Genomic DNA, 20,489 nt, shown 5'->3' on the forward strand with positions numbered 1-20,489 from the left:
GAGAAGGGGAGAAGTGGTGGAGAGGGAGGGTGGCCGACCGGCGGGACTAGGGTGGCCGGCGGGTTGGGCTCCAAGGATGAAAAAATGCTCACGAAAATTCGGCTCCTTCCAACGGTTGACTATTGCTTGCGGGAGATTTGGGTAGAGAAGATGAGGGTAGCATGTAACGACCTCGAGAACTCACTAAGAGATCTCTAAAGGAACTCACAAAGAGATCCAAAGAATGGCACTCACAAAGAGAACACAAAACAAATTTTCATTCAATAATTCAATAATCTCATACAAGATACAAGGGGCCATATAAATAGGCTCCAAATAAAAGTAAATGCAAAAGTCTAAAATGCCCCTTAGGGCTACAAGAGCAACTAATACCCTCAGGGGTAAAATGGGAAAAACTAAGAAAATAAATGCATAACATATAAATTGCTAGTACAAATAAAATCAATAATAGAGGCTCTCCATCATGGCCGTCGATCTCCCTGGTCGTCTCTGATAGACGCGCCGAAATCTCCTATCGATGACCTCATCACAAATACTTATGTAAGTTCGAAAGACAATCATGCATATTATTATTTCATTTTTATATGTTTGAACTTTAAACTGAATTATTTATTATCTCAATAAACATTTAGCTAATAGATATTACAATGATTACTGGACCACACACCGGTGACACCGTTATTATGTATCATAATATTATCGGTGGATGTATAATTATGAAATGTAATATATAAAAGAATGTACATTATGTGAATTAAGTAAATTAAGGACTTATGATATGTATAAAATTTATATAAAAGTATTAAAAGGTTTGTAGTTTATTTTGATGATTTAAATTATACATGCTTCCACATTAATGATTATGATGAATATATTAAAGAATGTGTTATATTTTGTGATGATCTAGCCATAGTATTTTTTACTCATTCGATCCTAATACCATTAAAAAATTCAGGATGGGTGTAAGTGGAAAATAAGTCTACCTAGATTGTCCATTTTTATTACACCTCATGGTTGACTAAAGGAAAGTCAAAATAGGGTGAGACAACCCTCCAGATTTGTTGAAAAAAAAAAACAGAGCTATTCAGAAAATGCAGTCCAAGTGCATGCCATCAAACTGTTTTTTGTTTGATTGGACAGATATCCTAGCAGCAATTACAGAAATTAGATCAGTTTTCCAGTTCAAAGTGCTGGAAGATAGAGCCAAGTGCTTTAAGAAGCATAATCATTAGGATAGTTTTGTTAGAAAACATAGCATGCTGCCAAGTAGAGGGAAAAGAAATTAAGAAATTATACCTGAGCCGTGCCCAAGTGACACACTCTTGAAAGGTATCACATCTATCCGTATCAAGGCAGTCCACAACACGTTCAAGAAGATCCCTTGCTTGGGCATCACCTGCAGCCTTCATAGCAGCAAGATATTCACTTGGATTAGCTAAAAACTTGTTCACTTCATTGGGCGTCTTATCAAGTATGCCCTCAAACTCGGACCTAGCCCATGTCAAGCAGTGATCAATGTTGTGGGGGAACGAGTGGACCGTGCACATAGGTGCCTGCTTCTCTGGGGGGTCTCTGGATGCTCCATAATTCTCAGTAAGGTGAGGTACAACCATTTGTGTGTTACACTTAGTACCAAGTGTCCCAGATTCCAGCAATGGCTTCTGAAAATACAAACATCTTCCATCTATATACATCCTGGCAGTTACATTGTCCAAAGCATTGATAACAACATCTAAGCTCCCCCAAAAAGTATCATCAAACACATTCTCTGTCTCAGGACTTGCTCGATTTTGCAAAGCCTCGATATGAAAAGACGGATTGATTGCCGTAGCAGCTGCTGCTGCCACAGTGGATTTAGCCTGCCCAATATTCCAGTCACGGAAGAGAAACTGGCGACTGAGGTTACTCTTCTCAATGACATCATCATCTGTTATTGTTAGCTTTCCTTTTGGGCTGCAGCTAACCCCCATTAATGCTAGGTTCTTCAAGAATTCACATCCAAGAGCGCCAGACCCTATTATAAATGCATTGGCTTCTTCCAATTTCTTCTGAAGCTTGGCTCCAAATACTGAGATTTGAGCATCATATCGGGAATTCAATGGTTTTAGATCATTAGGGTCCAGAGGCTCAGGAAGGAGCGATTCCACTGAATCAAAATAAAAAAACTGTCCAGCAAGCAGGCCAAACAAACGTTAGACTAAAGGAATACCACTTTCATTAAAACATAATAGAGACGGAAGAAAATAGAAAAATCAAATAGTTATAAATAATAACCTGGAAAAGGGGATGGAACTTTCCAGAGCAAGCCTTCATAACTTCTTGCCCAACAATACCACCAAACATTGCTGCCATGGGATTCAAGACAGCTCTTGAACCACTTGCAAAATGATAGAGAAGTTTCCTATCAATCTCTTCCAACTTACAGTTACTCTTTCTCTCATTGATACTGACAGCAAAATTTGTTAGTTTCTGAGCATCTTCCTCGGATCCAGGAGCAGGGAAATGCCCAAATTCATGCCGAAAGGCATCCAATGCTTCAAATGCCAAATGTAGCAGAGGTGAGCGATCGATCTTAGAAAAATCACTTAGAAGGAAGTCGCCAGGATCTCTCAATGCATCTCTTAAAGGCTTGAATTGCAGGACTTTAGGTTGCTTCACCTGTGTTACAATACCACCTCTGTTGTATGTGCCAAACCCAGTAGTGTCTTCTTCCAGAGCAAAAGAATATGGCCTTGCATTAACAACTTTCCGTGGTTTTCCATCATTGAGCTCTATCATTCCTTGCACTTCAGAAAATATAACAAGATCACCATCCTGAAATTCCAGCCGCTCATCATCAACACATGACACAAGTGCAGGGCAATCATTACTGATAGATGCAATGATCCCTGTATGAGGTTCCTCTCCATTAACATCCACAACTGTGAACATTGGACCAAAATCGCAGAACACACTACCAAAAAGGCCTCGTATTTCAGATTTTATGAAAGCAATTGGGGGTTGGTGATTGTGGCAGTAATCATCAAACTCAATGGCTTTCTCTAAGCTAATATCAGTGAACACAACAGCCTGCACAGTATAGATTTAAAAAGGATATGTTAGAACACATTAATAGCTAATGCATAATGAATGCTCACGTAAGAAGCATGGAAATAAAAATATAAGCAGCAGCCATCAATCATGGCCACAGAGTTGAACAGATGAATAGGAACAACAAAGGAGTCGGTAAGGAAACCACACTTGAATCCTAAAAAAACAAAAATCAGCAACAAGTTCCAATTCAAAATGTGATGTAAATATTAAAAGTATTCCATCTATTTTTTAAGCAAACCAAGTCTAAGACTTGTGTAACATTGACAGCCTAAACCTAGGTATTAACAATGAGAAATGTAACATTCAGCAAAAAAATATATGATAATAACAATATACAACAACAACAACAACAAGCCTTTATCCCACTGTATGGGGTTGGCTACATGAATCATTTTTCTTCATTGTGTCATGTTAAGAGTCAAATTCTCATCTAAATCCAATAAAAAATGTCATTTCTAATATTTTCTAACTAAGTCTTTTTTAGGTCTACCTTTACCTTTCTTAACCTAAGTCAAATCTAATACATCTACTTTCCTAATCGGGTCATTGAAAGGCCGCCGTTTTATGTGACCAAACCATACAATGCCACTCTCTCTAATTTTATCTTCCACAGGAGCTACTCCAAACTTTTCACGTATATGCTCATTTTGTATCCTTTCTCTAAGAGTAAAGCCACTCATCCACCTGAGCATCCTCATCTCTACAAAACATAACTTAATATTATACTTCTCTTTTAATGGCTAACATTCTGCACCATAAATCATTGCAATCTCACAACCATCTTAATAGAATTTTCCCTTAAGTTTGAGATGGACTTTTCTATCACACAACAAGTTTGATCCATTCCTCCACTTCAACCATCCAATTTGGATTCTACTAATAATATCCCCATCTATTTCACCATCACTCTGAACAATAAACCCAAGATATCTAAAATGTGTGCTCTTATTAATGACTTGATCACCCAAAGTCACAATCCCCCGACCACTCCATGTATTCAGTTTTAGATCTACTTAAAAGAAAGCCTTTATACTCTAAGGTTGACCTCCATAATTTAAGTTTACCTTCAACTCCCTCTCTAGTCTTATCTACTAGAAGAATATCATCAGCAAAAAGCATATACCAGGGTACAACCTCTTGCAAATGTCTAGTGAAAACATTCATGACTAAAGCAAAAAGATATGGGCTTAAGGTTGATCCTTGAATGTAATCCAACTGAAATAGGAATACTTGGTCAAACCACCTTGTGTTTGAACACAAGTAACAACTACAACATACATATCTTTAATGACATGAATATAAGCATTATAAACCCCTTTCTTATCTAGAAACTCTCCATAGCACTTTTCTTGAAACTTTATCATGTGCTTTCTCTAAATTAATAAAAATCATATGTATATCCTCCTTATTCTCTCTATACTTCTCCATCAAACCTCTCAATAAATGTATAGCTTCCATAGTAAACCTACCTGGCATGAAACAAGTTTGATTTTGAAAAAATATTAATGTCACGTTGCAACCTATGCTCTATAACTCTCTCCCATAGTTTTGAAGTGTGACACATTAACTTAATTCCTCTATAATTCGTACATTATTGTGCATCACATTTATTCTTGAAAATAGGAACCAACATATTGATTTTCCCCTTCTATGGCATCTTTTTAGTTTTCAAAATAATATTCAAATCTCTAATAAAAATTTCTGCCTATGGGATGTCTAATTTATCAAAATCTCTTAAGTATAATTTATCTTAATTTAAGATTTTTGGAAAACCTATTCATGATCCAATCTATTCTTTAGACAATAACTTCATGATACAACACATTCGAAAGAACAACATTAAAAGCGCAATGTAATCTTTGTAATAAAAAAATACTTCAAAAAATTACCAATTAAAAATTTAAACAAAAGGTAAAATATGTAGTTATTAATATGAGTTTTTTTTTGTCCAAAATTCTGCCTAAGTGGAAAGTGAATAGAAAGACAGGAATATTATTTCTTGAAGAAAGAGGTGTTTTTTCGTTGGAAATGTTCAAAAAGGTTCAACTGCCTCCTTCTGAAATTCCTTCAAAATTAGTGCTCAAAATAAATCTGCTACATTTCAAATTAAGAACTCATTTCTAAAATGTTTTGCAAGCTAGGCACTTTGTTGGGCACCTATATGAATTTTTACATGCCATAATAGACCTAAATAGGCCAACCGTTTAATATATGGGCTGGCCCCTGTAAAATTTCAGCAAACCCCTTTTATTAAATGGCCAAATCAGCCAAGTTATTAATATAATAATATCCAAATTTTTTGCGGCAAGGGTCGAGCTAGTGCTAGGCTGGCCCGAGTTACAACCACAGTCACAGCATTGTTCCGATTAGGGGTGGAGCAAAAAAAATTTATTAGAGGGGACACAAATTGATAATTTCCAAATTACTCTCAAACATTTTCGGGTGATTTTTATTTTTTATTTTTGCTTTTCTATTTAATAGTTTATAGTTATGTAATATTTTGATCTTTAAAAAAATATTAATATTTATTTATAATAATTTTTCAAAATTGATAATCTATTAATTGTACTAGACATAAATCTATAATTACTTTATTTCAACTTTAATATTTAAGCATTAGTATAAAAAAATAAATTTATGTAAAGATTAGATTTAATTATAATATAAATATAAAATAGTAAGAGAAGCAACAACTACTCGATTACTTAGTTGGTAGTGTTGATTCATCTAAAGCCAGAGAGAGTTGAGTATGAATCTCAACCCCTTTGTTCTAGGTTATTGTTGTACGTTGTTACGGTTTTGTTTTGGGCTTTGTGATGGTTATGTCTGGGCTAGATTGTGGACTTTATGTTGTTTATGTATAGGCCAATTTTGTTGTGGGCTTTGCTATATGTTAAAGGGCCAGTGGGGGACCATGCCCCCATGGCCCCCACTGTAACTCCACCCCTCGTTCCAGTAAAGCTTTATAATCCAATTGCCAACTCTCCTCTTCATTTTTGCTCCACTCAATAGGAGTCATTTATAAAGAATCTCTGAATCAGAGGAGAAGCACCCACTCCTTATGAGTAAGGGTGTAAATAAGTCTAGTCGAGTCAAGTATTTGCCTAATCGAGCTAAGCTTGTTAAGCTCTTATTGAGCTCGAGCTCGACTCAAACTTGTTTACTAAGCTCGAGCTCAACTCGTTAAAAATTTTGTAGGCTCGAACTCGACTCAATTGCTTGAGCTCGTTTAGAAAGCTCGAGCTCGACTCAACTGTTGAGCTTGATTTCTTAGTTTTTTTTTAATATACAATTAATTTAAAAATATTAAATATATTATATATTGCTAATTTAAATTAATTGGTAAATATATTTTAATTCAATTGAGCGGCTCAACGAGCTTTCAAGCTGAGTCAGGCTAAGTCAAGCTTGTTTAATATATGAGCTCGAGCTCGAGCTTGAACTCATGGCTCAATAAGCTCGACTCACGAGCTCGTTAACAAGTCGAGCTTGAGCCGACTCGGCTCACTTACACCCCTAATTACAAGATTTCAAACAAAATTAGAGGAGTTAATCTCATCCACTCTTGCTAGCATGATGGATGAAAATTTTGGAGGAAAAAGATGAGGAAAAAGAAAGAGGAGACAGATAGATATATGGAAAGAAAAGATGGGTGGAATCAAATTTGTTATAGCAATATAGCCTCATAGGTGAAAATCTCTTGATGTTGATTTGTTTATAGGTCATCATATGGCATATGCTAGGAAATTTTTTTCTTTAATATTTAGTATCAGCAGGTTCACTGAAACAGTTTACACAAGTTGTAGAATACGGTGCAAGGGTGATCTGAGATTATGGATGAGAGGCAAGTTTGCATTGAGTGGTGGACCAAGCGTTTAAATTTTCATTGTCTAAAGAACAGCTAAGAGTTAAAATTCACTGCTTTCAAGTTTTCAGGGGTAACATTGTTAGAAGAGTGTCGTTTTATTTGGCAAAACACAACAACAACAACATTAAGCCTTTGTCTCACTACGGTGGGTCGGCTACATGAATCCTTTTTCGCCATTGTGTCCTGTTAAAAGTCAAATTCTCATTTAAATCTAATAAAGAAAGATAATTTCTAATATTTTCTAGCCAATTCTTTTTAGATCTATCTCTACCTTTCTTAACATAAGTCAAATCTAATACCTCAACTTTCCAAACCGGGTCATCGAAAGGCCTCTGTTTAATATGACCAAACCATCTAAGGCAACTCTCTCTAATCTTATCTTCCACTGGAGCTACTCCAACCTTTTCACTTATATGCTCATTTCATATCCTATCCCTAAGATAAAGCCATTCATCCACCTAAGCATCCTCATATCTACAACACTTAACTTAGTATTATGCTTCTCTTTTAACGGCCAATATTCGGCACCATAAAGCATTGCAGGTCTCACCACCATCTTATAAAATTTTCTCTTAAGTTTGAGGGAGATTTTTCTATCGCACAATAAGCCCGATGCATTCCTCCACTTCAACCATCCAACTTGAATTCTACTGATAACATCCCCATCTATTTCACCATCACTCTGAACAATAGATCCAATATATCTAAAATGTGTACTCTTATTAATGACTTGATCGCCCAAAGTCATAATCCCCTCACTAGGTCTATTGCTACTAAAACTGCACTCCAAATATTCAGTTTTTTATCTACTCAAGGGAAAACCTTTAGACTCTAAGGTTGACCTCCATAATTTAACTTTACCATCAACTCCCTCTCTAGTCTTATCAACGAGAAGAATATCATCACCAAAAAGCATACACCAAGGTACATCCTCTTGCAAATGTCTAGTGAGAACATCCATGACTAAAGCAAAAAGATATAAGCTTAAGGCTGATCCTTGATGTAATCCAAACTGAAATAAGAAAATACTTGGTCAAACCACCTTTTGTTTGAACACAAGTAATAGCTCCTGCATACATATCTTTATTGATTTGAATATAAGCATTATTAACTCCTTTCTTTTCAAGAACTCTCCATAGCCCTTCTCTTATAACTCCTTTCTTTTATTTGACAAAATGAAATCTTTTATTTTATTTTTTCGATTGACGTGGGCCAAAATGATTTGGTATTGTTTTATGTAGCCATAAAACCAAAACAAAAAGCCTTTTCAGATTGGACCGAAGAAAAGTGAGATTGAATTATAGATAGGCGAGTTTTGGATTATTACAGGTAATATTACTGAACGAGTCTGCTTTGTTGAAAGTGCATAGCACAAAACCATACTTGAGAAATTGAGAGTTTATAAACAACATCGTATTTGTTAACTTGACAGATAGTTTCAAGGGAATTCTTAATCTGTGCACATATAAGATAAATGAAATAACCTTTACATGTTTTTTTTTTCTTGTTTTATGAATCGCACTATAAAGCCGTGCCTATCTGAAGGGTTTCATTGATAGGAGAACAAACATGGGTATCACTCATGCAACCAAATTGCAAGCATGCAACTTATGGATGACTTTAGCATGCCCCTAGCACAAAAGAGAAAAATAAAAATCAATATTTACAATGTCCATGAAAATTTTGAAACATAAAAATCCGGTAACCAATCAGCTAACCATAAATTAAAAAGGCAGCCTTAAATAAATTAACAAAGGATCTTGTTCATACAAATTTTGTATAAAAACAAATAAACCCTACATATACCATATAATTCAGTCATAGAACCTATCTACATATATAACTATATAATTAAACATTATTTTTTTCAAAAGAGAGATAAAAATGTGAAAAAACAATCGTAGGCTCAAAGTTAGACCACTGAAGTATGTGTGAAATTGGTAGATGCAATGCAATCAACAGTGTTTATGTAGGACAAACCTGGAAATCTGAAAGTTGTTCCTTTGACAAAGCAACAGTTATGGTAGATATTATAACTGTATTATTCAGCTCTTGTAACTTCTGAACACAAGCCATAGCTCGATTCTTTCCGACGTCATCTTCAGATAAATAGAAATTGCTGGATAAATCCCAAAGCTCCACCTTGCCTTCATCATGCAACGTGATAGATTTAACGCCTGCAAGGACTAGGTTTTTTGCTGCAAGAAGAGAAAGCAAAGAGAAATAAGCAGTCCATGATGAGCAATAAAGACTAGAATGAAAAAATGGTAAGAATAATTTAGGAAAACTAATGAACAATTAAATGGGGGGCATTTACTTAACATATCATCAACAACAGAAACAACAAAATTAGCTTTGTTTAACTACAATCCTCATGTGGAATTTGAAATAAACATGACCAACGGTAGAACCAAAACGTGTTTGAAGATGCCTTCACACCCTCTAGGTTTAGGATCGTGGTATAAAAAGTGTTCAGGGAACCCAACTTGAGACATGCCTCACCATGAAGCAAGCACCAAATAAGCGCCTAACGGCTTACAATTTATTTGGCTTGAGTGAGGCTTATTTCTTTTTCAATCGTGGCGCATGCAGTGAATGCCTCAACTTGATGATAGTATATAATTTTTAGATTGAGAGTTTAAACTGATTTGAAGATAGAGAGTTAAGGTCTAAGAGGAGGGCAAGTAGCCGTGAGTGGGAGCATCGAGGGTGTTGTAGGCAAGAAAGAGTTGCATCACATGCAAGTGGGAGTTGTGTGTTAGGTGGCAATCCATTGCTGCGACAAACGAGCAAGATTCAACTTTGACATCGAGCATTAAAGGTAGATGCTGATTTTTTTCATTTCTTTTTTTTTTTCATTAGGTGCTGTATTTTTTTATTAAATTTTAATTAGTTTATTACCATTTTTTAAATTTTTTTTTAAATGTCAGTTTAGTTTTTTTTTTACTTTTTTAATTGAAACTGAAGAAGAGGACGGAGTATATATTTATCCTAATGGAATATTTGAGTTTTAACTTAGAGCTTAACTTGAATCTTGTTTAACTTAAGAATTAAAAGTATTAGATTAAGATTTAAGATTCGAGATTTATTTTCTTCTCCTTATTGTGTGATTTTATTGTTTATGATGATTAATTAAGTTAATATATTGATAGTTTAAGACATATTTATGAAATACTTTAGTTTTAGAGTTTTTATATTTTTAGTTCAAGGTTTATGCTGAGATCCACCTCAAAGCTTCAACTTTGCCTCAACAAAGCAAAATGTCTCAATTACTGATTTCATCTTTTTAAACCTTATTTGGGATAAACCATTTTGTAGTTATGAAGAAATCCTGATTCGGGCACTAAACATGATCAAAAGCTTCAAAAACAAATAGATAATCCCCATGAAATGTTAACTAATCTTCAAATATATGTGGAGGTTATCTGTATATTTTTTTAAAGTAGATAGGGTATGTGTCCGTTTCAAATACTATAAGATGGTTGAGTGTAAATACTAAATACCCGATAACACTAAAGTGATTGGCCTATATAATATTACACATCGTTGAGTACTTTTACATTCTGTAAACATTGTCACAAAATCAGCGAAGTATGTCTTCTGTTTTCCGAAAGATTGTGTAAAGCAGCAAAAAACATTTAAATTTTACAAGGGAAAATGAGTAGCAATCTAAACTTACTCCAAATCACGAGAATGCACTATAGAAAATCTCACTATCTGAACAGATTAACACAAGGCAATTTCACTAACGAGAACAGACAGAAGAAACACGTCGCATTCAAACTCCAATGACAAGTCAATATATACAGAGTTATATAGCATAAAGAATATATAGAGGTCACAAAATCAAGAGTAAATATTACACTAACAGTCCAGAACAAAACTTCAGAGCAAGATAATACTCACTACAATAGCAACTATGCAATCCATAATATAGAAGTATTATAAACATCATAAATTGCTACGAATCAGAAGTATAAGAAAAAAGCTTGTAGCATCCTGGTCATATTCCTGCTTCCTCCTACCAGGGGAGTTAAGCAGCATAAATCCAGAAAGAAATACAAACAGAAGTGTTTAAAACAAGATCCAGATCTCCTAGTTACCTATCTCGGCGCCAAGGCCTTGGAGACCAGAGACCAGAACACTGGAGGCAAAAAGCCGCCGCATGGTCTCCCTCCCGTAGACGGCGAGCTGCCGACTATGGAGATCTTCATCGATCTCCATCGAATTTTTCCCGTTGGCTACCTCGTAATCCATCAGTGGCCCGTGATTGTACCCCTCTGCCAGCGCACCCGAAGTTGACGAAATCACGTATTCCTCCGCTCTGGCCTTCTTCGACGCTTCTTCTATGACAACACCGTCTTCCTCTACATCAGCTTCACAGGCTCTCTTTCCAGTAAGCATATAGAGCTACGGAAAAACCTCAAATCAGAAACAAATACCATAACCTAAACCTAATACGATCGGCGATGAGGACGAGGATTCACCAAGAAATTTCGGTATAGACAACGGAGAACGCAAGCAAAAGGAAAAGCGAGCAAACGCTTTGTTCTTTGGCTGGACTACTTTGATTCTTTCGTAGGGTTCGCACTTTCAAGTGGACAAGCGATGCCGCAGAAAGAAAGCGTGAAGGGAGTAGAGAGAGAGATAGTACAAGATGTCGATGGCTCATCTGCGGCCCGCTTCACTGGCTAAGTCTTTATAGTTCAACTTATAAACCCAAGCCGAATGAAGGGCAAATTATTGCATAGGGAGAGATTCGTTCGGATTTCTTTCTGTCTACAGTAAAGTGCAAGTGTGTTACAGTAATCTGCGCTTTACTATAGACAGAGAGAATCCAAACGGATCTCTCCGTCAGGTGACCTGATGCAATAATTTGCCCGAATGAAGAGGGTTGCTTGTTTGACAATCCAGAATTTATTTCAGAAATGTACGATTAGTAGAGAACAAGCCATTTTTGCGCTGTCCATTTTTGCATATAATACCAATAATAAATAAATTTGGATCAATTGCATACTTAAATACACAACTCTCCTTGGCCTATTGGTTGAGAGCTTAGGCTTCCAGCTAAGAGGTTCAGGGTTCGAGTCTATGTCCAAAAAAAATTGCATACTTAAATATTAGCGCAGAATGTCACGCCTCATGTTAAAAGTTTTTTTTTCATGAATTTATATGTTAGAAATTTTAAAATCAATGCATTTTTTTCTAAATAAAGTTAGAATGACAAATTAATATGAAAATTATCATAACTTTTATAAAAATCTTTATTTTCTTAATATAAATATATAATAAAAATAAGGGGAAATCATGTAAATCAAATGAGGAGAGTCGGTTATATTTTGGGCTATAGCATAAAGGGAGATTTAGGCCATGAATTCTCTTTGAAGTTCTAAAGGAAGGACAACAATCTAATTAGGAGCTTTTGAAAGGGATTTCATAAGTTTAGAAATATTTAGCGAAGGTTTCATCAAAACTAGGTTGATGTGCCCAATTTTGACTCCTTTTAGCAAGTCTTCAAATATGTGATTAGTGGATCAATTCATTGATAACTTTTGGGGTCGAAGAGGTTTGGGAAAACAAGAGAGTGTGCTAAGATGTGATATGGAGTTTTTCATTAGGATCCAAGGAGTTCAAAAGATGGTGGAGGAGGGAGAGCCAAATTAGGTCAAAGATGCTTAAATTTTGTTCGACTAGTTGCAAGTAGCATAAGAATTTTTTTCCTTGTTTTAGGAGGGTGGGACTTCGTAGAAAGAAGCTAGAGGTTAAGAATATTGGGGAAGAAGTATAATAGTTTGAGAGTGTTGACCTCATTTTTGTATGAGGACATAGGGACCCATCCATATCTTCACCTAATCAATATGTTGGTTGACATTTCTCCAAGTGTCAATCATCTAGACTTCAATTCATGATTCAACTTAGATTCAAATTAAACCCATACTCCTGCCCATTAATCTAATGGTTGAGAAGTACCCAACTGTCAATCATCCAAAACTTCGATTCAATCACTATCTAGCTCCAAGTTCAAACCAGAATCCAGATCATAGTTCAAACCTCAATCCATCATTCAAGCCAATTCACAATATAGTTTCAATCATATCCAATCATTTACAATCATCCATTTGATTGTGAGTGATGTGGATAATTCAAATTCAAGTAATCAATTTCAAAATTTAGCTCAACTCCAGAAATCCATACCAAATTCAGGGTTAAAAGGCATATGCCCTGAAAGCCTTTTTTCAATAATTTTTTAAACATTTCAAACCTTAGTCAAATGACCCTCAAATCATGATTTATCAATTGCATATTGATTAGGCATGTCTGAGGTCACTAACCCCAACAACTAAATTGAAATCCAAATGTTGTAAGACTTTCAAATATTTATGACATATGTCACCATAGCTGTCCCCAAGTCTTTTGATCATATATAGACCCTTGACTATAATATGTTAAGTATTAAACTACATCTTGGTGGACCTACTTTGACCCCAAGTTGACTAGGGGTTAAAATGACTAAAATGTCCCTAATGAGCAAAATTGAAACTTTCATTAAACTTCGACATGCCTCCTTCAACTTGAATCTCCATCCGACGCGGTTAGAATCGCTCGTTTTCCTAAATTTTCATATTTCAGAGTCTTGAGGTGTTTGTAAAACTTATCTCTTATAATTTCATCAATGTGATAGTATGAAGATTTTTTATTTTCTTATACTACAATCACTTCCACTAACCCATTTTTTCTTTACGACGTTCTTCATTGCAAATCATGTGGTTTTCTTTAATAATTAGAGATTCAAAGAGTCCCATTTCTCTTCTTCTTATCATAATAAATATTCCATGCAAATTGTGATCACCAAAAGCACATAACAACCTCATTAAAAATATTCAATAACATTAATAACATATTAATATATATATATATATATATAGAGAGAGAGAGATTTATGTTATAAAAACATAGAAGACATTGGCCTCCCTTAGATCGTCCCTATTTTGATGAAAAATTATTATGTGCATAGACCGAGCATAGAACGCCGTCCAAAATACGCCACGTCAGCGGTATCGTGCTGCGACACCGAGCACAAGGTAACGTGGCGCATTCTAGTTGGTCTCTGAACATTGTTCAGCATCCTCATAAAATAATTTTTCTATTTTGACTACATGCTTTCCAGCATTAATGTCTTCAAATCATCTAAATAAAATTTATTTCAGAAGTACAATAAACTCAAAGAAATAAAAAAAAGAACACCCACAAATTCTTATTTCCATAACTAGACCAACTGCAAATACAAGGATTACAACAAACAGATCACAATCTCCTCAATTCTCTTCACATCTCCCTATGAAACCAAACCCTAGAGCTAGCTAGACACCAAAGCTCTAATACCTGGCTAAATGCTAGCTACTCCTACCAAACAAAACCCAACCTCTTTATTCTCACTCAATCTTTAGCTAAGCCTCTGCCATCTCAGTACTTGCGCATGAAGCACTCATTAAGTCTGCCTTGACTATCCCTTCTACGGCGGTTAAGCTGCGCAAGTAACAAGAGTTCCTATCCCTATACTTATACGAAGACCTGGAGCTTCCACTTCCCCACACTGGCTGTGATTGCCCATCTCTTTTAAGCAGGGATCCCTCTGCTTCTTGTTTATCCATCAAAACACTAACTTCTAAAGCCTGGCCATTCTCATTAAGGTTAACCACTTCTTGGAGCTGGTGGCTTACCCTTGCCTTCTCAAACAGAGCCCCGCCCATTGCTTTAACACGCGAAGTCTGTAGTTGTAGTGGGGCTTCTACGAACACTTGAACTCTTGATACTGTTTGTTGCCCATTTTTTAGCACCGCGATTGATGTTCTCTCCTTGTTTGTCATCTCCACCTGAAAAAAAAAACAAAAAAAGATTGCTATTTTGTTAGAACTCTGATGATCGTTATGATAAAAGCATGAGAGGGTAACTATGAAGCTTTTTTTATTTGTTATTAGAGATTAATATTTTGATTTTAAACTATAATAATGTATTATTATTATTTTTGAAACGGGTCAAAGGGAGCACTTGGCGGCATAACTAATTCTTTGGCGGAATCTAGCGAGATCACCCACCAGCATTAGACCCACACTTGCTTTTGCCGCATTGAAGAAACGAGACTCTAGTAGAGGGGATTCGCTAGATTCCGCCAAGGGATTAGCTTTTTTTAATTGTTATTAGAGATTAATATTTTGATTTTAAACTATAATAATGTATTATTATTATTTTTGAAACGGGTCAAAGGGAGCACTTGGCGGCGTAACTAATCCCTTGGCAGAATCTAGCGAGGCCACCCACCGGCATTAGACCCACACTTGCTTTTGCCGCATTGAAGAGACGAGACTCTAGTAGAGGGAATTCGAACCCGGGATGGGGGCTTCCAGACCACCCTAAGCCTCGATGGGTTAATTATGTATTATTTAGAAAAATGTAAGTAAACATTTGCTTTTTAATTATGAATTTTAGTTAAAATTGTAAGTAAAAAATAGCTTTCAATTGAGAAGTAATTCGGGTTGCTCTTTGTCTTAAGAAAAGATAAATAAATTATGTCAATAAGAAAAATGTTTTTTAATTATTTTTCATCTAGGATACTTATTTGTTAGGGATAATGGATTGGGTGGGAATGTAAACCCACCGTGATAGTCAATAATTTAATTTAAAATAAGTGTGATATAAATAATAAATTATTGATAATTTAATTATTATAATGATTGGTAAGAAAATTATATATTTTGATATGATTTTTATCAAAATAATATTAGCAAATTTATATAATAATTATTCTATTAATTATATATAAGTATTTAATTATTTTAATATTTATATGAAATATTTCTCAACAAATACTTTATTATTCTTAATTTTATTTATAAATCAAAATCACATATTTTATATGATTTAAATATAATAAATATATTACAATCAAAATCAATATATCATTCAATTCATTTTCTTAAGAGGAAAATTGCATCAATATATTTTATAAAAATATGTTATAATGAACTTAAAAATTTATTTAAATGATATTAAAATTAATAAATATATATAATATTCTAAATTATATTAATTTAAATTTAATTTGAATTTTCTTAAAATCATATCTCAAAATTTCTCCTTTTTTATTTGTTAAGAGCTATCTTTCACCGTCTTCGTACCTGTGAGACCGCACCCCTGTTCTGCACCTCCACCTGGCTCCTAAACTTCACCTTCTGCCTCACCGTCGTCGTCATATTCCCTTCCGACGAACTCACCCACCCGGAAAATCTCACCAACCCCTCCGCATTGATCTCCGATCCTCCATCGGAATTTCTCCACTCCGCATGCCGATTCACCTTCAACGGCGGCGCTTTCATCTCTACCACCCCCGCCGACACCATATCCGACCACTCATCCACCCACAAATGAAGATTTCCCGCCAACAACCAATACGGCTGGCTATCTCTCACTCCAAGCCCTATCTCATGCGGCTGCCCATCCAACAAATACGACAGAAAAGGCGTCACGTCTAAATCATATGTCGGTAGATTGAAAGCCCCAATTGCCGCAACCGGTGACCAGAAATAGGGGTTTATTGAGCCCGGGTAGATGACGGGGAAAGGAATGTGTCCGCCGGCGAATTGGCCATCGACGGTAGCGTAGATTTGACGGAATCCGCCGTTGGCGAAAGAACCACCGCCGTCGTAGGCGGAACGAAGGGGATTGGCGTACCAGGATTCGTCGTGGGCGTGGTAGGAAGCGAAGATTTCAAGAACGGCACGCTGGGTGTTGCGAGGGATGGCGACGGCGGCGGCGGGGATGTCGGTGTCGTTCTCGACGCGGAACCAGAAGCCGGCGCCGCATTCGCCGTTGTCTTGGGAGACGGGGAGGATGATATCGGCGGGGCGGCGGTAGAGGTCCTTCGCGGTGGGGTGAACCACGTACCTATGGGTTCGAGGTAAGTAAATCAAATTGCCGGCAATAAAACACAAAAAAAAAAAAATCATTTGCGACTCAGATTATCTATTTTTTTAAAAAATAAAGAATATTAAGTTATAAATTTAACATAAACGAGATTTGAATCTAAAGTTTTGACAAAAAAATTTTAAAGAAAATTTTAAAATAAGTAAAATTCATATATAATATATATTATATTCCTTTTGAAATAGATTTTAAAGTTTTAAAAGTCATCATAACTAAATTTTTTAAAAGAGAAAAATGATTAATGGTCTGTTTATTATTTAAAAAATTTTCCCCACATACCCAAAGCGCTCGCCGGAGAGGGGACCGCGGTAGAAGTGAAGCGTAACGTTAGCTGCGAAAACGCCTGGAAGGGTGGCGTTGGAGTTCTCGAGCATCATAGACACGATACCAGTGGTGGTGATGCCGCTGCTGCCGCATAAGCGGCGGAACAAGGCGGTGTAGCGGGTGACGTCCTTCTGCACCGTCCAGAACGTGCCGGGAGCCATTGGGACAGGCGTGGCGGTACGGAGGAGCTCAGCTCCATCGAGCCATACGGCGGCGATGCGATCCTTTTGAACGTCGGAGGCTGAGATTGAGAGCTCGAGAACGACACGGGGCCAAGGGAAGGGGCATTCCGGCGGGTGGGTATAGTTCGAGACGGCCGGCGGCTCGCCGGCTGTGTTGGCAAAGACGTGGTGGAGAACGAGGACGGAGCACTTGGGTGGCGTCTTCGTTGTCAGCGCCGGCGGGAGGGTAGGGTCCAGGTGCTCAAGTGTGACATTGGCAGCCGGGATTCGGAGCAGAGATGATGCCGTCGAAGCGAAGGTAACCGTGAATATCAGTAGAATTAGTAGATTCCGCATTGCTTAAAACTTATTTGGTTGATAAAAGTCGCGCTTTGATGATATATGGTGATGAATTTCGTATAAATAAGAAGAGGCGATCAAGAGAGAGGCGGGGAAGGTGTTTAACTTGAGAAATATTTTTATTTGAAAGGAATTGGGAGTAAATTTGTACGGCGATAAGTTAAATTAGGCGACAAGGAGGGGATTGGGCAGCTTCGCGGTGGTTTCCTTTCTCTTTTGTTGGTGCTTAGGGTTGCGTAGTACTCACTTCAATAATGGAGATGAGGTATCCGAGTGAAATACTGAAAGCTAAGGATTTCTCATTTCTCTTTTTATGTACAGTACTCTTTTTAGCTGCAGTTGGCTTCTGTAACTGCTGAAGTTCGGCCCTCTTGCTAGACAAATTATTGCATCCGGTCACCTGACAGAGAGATCCGCTCTATCTATAGTAAAAACACAGCTACTGTAGCATATTTGTGCTTTACATTCGCTTTACTGTAGACAGCCCTCTTGCTAAAGTATAAGTATAGAACTGGTCTATTTGATGAGAACATTTAAAATGGAGCATTTTTTAAGGGCTAAATAATTTGAAAAATGACCCAAGAACTTCTAAATGTATCAATTTCACTCACAATGTATGACCTGATCGCTTCGGGCTCCAGTGAACTTGAAAATTGCTATTGTTGAAATTCGATAGTTGCCTGAAGGCTTTTCTCGTTGTTGTGGCCGTGGGCAAATTATTACGTCTAGTCACCAGACCTAGAAATAGGTCCGAATATACTATAAAAATTTGACGCGTGGAATGTACACGTGTCCGTGGAATTTTAAATCAAGCGTGCCTAAAGCGCAGGTAAAGCGCAGTCAAAGCGCACCCAAAGCGCAGTCAAAGGGCACAATCAAAATGCGGTCCGCATGACAACTTTTTTTAGTGGATGTCAGGACCTATTTTCTAGGTCCGGTGACCGGACGTAATAATTTGTCGTGACGATGTGGGCTCGGAAGGGTCTCATGATTCACTTGAATCGAGGAAATAAATCTTTCCATCGATAGAAAAGTAATTAAGGCTTCGTTTTGGACGGCTTTCTTCATGCTTCTTAAAGCTGCTTTCTAGTTCAAAATTTTTAATTTTTAAACTAGAAAACCGCTTTAAGAAGCAGGAAGAAAGCAGTCCCAAACGAAGCCTAAGTATTACATGCTATGATAGAGGTTTCACCCTTGTGAAGAATTTATATCTTATTTTGAATGTTTTTTATGAGGGCAAGTTCCTATGATTAATTAAGTCTTTTGTTGATAGAAAAATATCAGTTTCAGCCACTCATAAGGCTCTCATTAGATTCACACTGAGATGGCTTTTCTTTTAATTTGATCTATTGTGATATTTTAACAGCTATTGTCACTCTTTGGCTTAGGCAGAGTGGGGGTGATGATAATAGACTCAATTACGATAACATGATTTAATAATCTTGTTAGTATGTGTGAAATTTGATTGTATTGATTAATTTGGTTGTACTATTACCTCGGACCTCAGTTCAATTTGTGATATTTACTGGGGGGGTGAAAATATTTTTTTCCAAACAATGTTCCGACGTTGTGTACCCCAACGCCCCGACGTTGTGTATCAGAGTTCCCTAGCATTATGTTTCCTAGCACCCCGGTGCTACAAAGTTTGCTAGGAGGAACGACAAAGAGTTTAGTGATGAAACACTTTAAATTCGGCATCACGGTGCTGTTAGATGGACCGATGATAGATGTTTGAGCGCCGCAACGCTGCAAATTAGCGTCGTAGCTTTTTGAGGTAGGTTGGACAGTTTTCTTTCTCGTTGTCTTAAGGGTAACATCCCTTGGTATTATTTACTTGACATTCGTTTTTGCTTTGTGTGTGAGAACTATTAGATTAGCACAACTTTACATTAACCTGTACCTATTATAATTACTGTTTTACCTGTTTTTGCCTATTTAAAGAATACTGTACACACATTTACTTTTGAATAATATTTCCCTATTTTTCCTCCCTTCTTCTCCGGCTCGCCTTCTCTCTGCTTCGAGTCTTGTTTCTTTCATGGTATCAAGAGCCACAAGATGGGGGATCAAGATTAAGCCGCTTCTCTCCCTCCCTCCTCCACCGCCCTCGCCGGCACTCACACCCCAGAGCCATTCATTCCGGTTTCTTTGAAATTTCTCATCACAAACATCAAGAATCTTCTACCCCATCCTCTCACCACCGACAATTACGCCATATGGCGAACTCAAATCCTCCAACAATTCACAGCTACCGGTTATGCTGGACATCTCACCGGCGATGTCCATCAACCTACCGTTGACAACCAGCCCGCCTACACAGCTTGGAAACTCGTCGATAGCACGTTGATTTCGGCTCTGTTCTCCACAATATCACCGTCCATCCTACCGTACGTCATCACCGCCTCCTCGGCCTCAGACGTATGGGCAATTCTTGAACGCCGGTTATAATCCTCGTGTCGTTCTCGAGTTCTTAAACTCAAGAACGATTTAAGAGTGAAGAGAAGCAAGGCGAGAGCGAGAGAGAAGAGAGATCCGTACAAAATTCTCTCAACTTTTATAGTGAATTTCTTGGTGTGGTGCGACTCTCCATTTTTTTTTTCTTCCCGATTTCAGGTATTTCCATGTTAAATCCTGGCATCCTCTTATTTTCGTTGCTTTCTATTTTTATTTTGTGTTTGTTGCATGATTTTCTTTCGCATCCT

General features: G+C 36.9%; 2 protein-coding genes across 3 annotated transcripts; both read right to left on the reverse strand.

Annotated features, from left to right (window-relative positions):
* Positions 1-1,154: 1,154 nt before the first annotated feature.
* On the reverse strand, positions 1,155-11,655 carry LOC110098111 (ubiquitin-activating enzyme E1 1-like). 2 transcript variants are annotated; one of them, XM_020824839.2, is made up of 5 exons: positions 11,449-11,655; positions 11,065-11,371; positions 8,942-9,159; positions 2,275-3,069; positions 1,155-2,165 (listed from the first exon to the last, which is right to left on the reverse strand). In XM_020824839.2, the coding sequence occupies exons 2-5, from the start codon at positions 11,363-11,365 to the stop codon at positions 1,170-1,172; spliced, it is 2,310 nt and encodes a 769-aa protein (XP_020680498.1). In that variant the 5' UTR covers positions 11,366-11,371; positions 11,449-11,655; the 3' UTR covers positions 1,155-1,169. The 2 variants fall into 2 exon arrangements, with proteins under 2 accessions (XP_020680498.1, XP_020680490.1); XM_020824831.2 differs by having other exon boundaries at positions 11,065-11,655.
* A 2,536-nt stretch (positions 11,656-14,191) lies between these two features.
* Positions 14,192-19,308, reverse strand: LOC110098105 (peptide-N4-(N-acetyl-beta-glucosaminyl)asparagine amidase A). Its single transcript, XM_020824823.2, has 3 exons — positions 17,222-19,308; positions 16,138-16,903; positions 14,192-14,835 (listed from the first exon to the last, which is right to left on the reverse strand). The coding sequence occupies exons 1-3, from the start codon at positions 17,782-17,784 to the stop codon at positions 14,410-14,412; spliced, it is 1,755 nt and encodes a 584-aa protein (XP_020680482.1). The 5' UTR covers positions 17,785-19,308; the 3' UTR covers positions 14,192-14,409.
* Positions 19,309-20,489: the final 1,181 nt, after the last annotated feature.

Source organism: Dendrobium catenatum, unplaced genomic scaffold (assembly GCF_001605985.2).
Source record: "Dendrobium catenatum unplaced genomic scaffold, ASM160598v2 fragScaff_scaffold_231, whole genome shotgun sequence".
Taxonomy (NCBI): Eukaryota; Viridiplantae; Streptophyta; class Magnoliopsida; order Asparagales; family Orchidaceae; genus Dendrobium; species Dendrobium catenatum.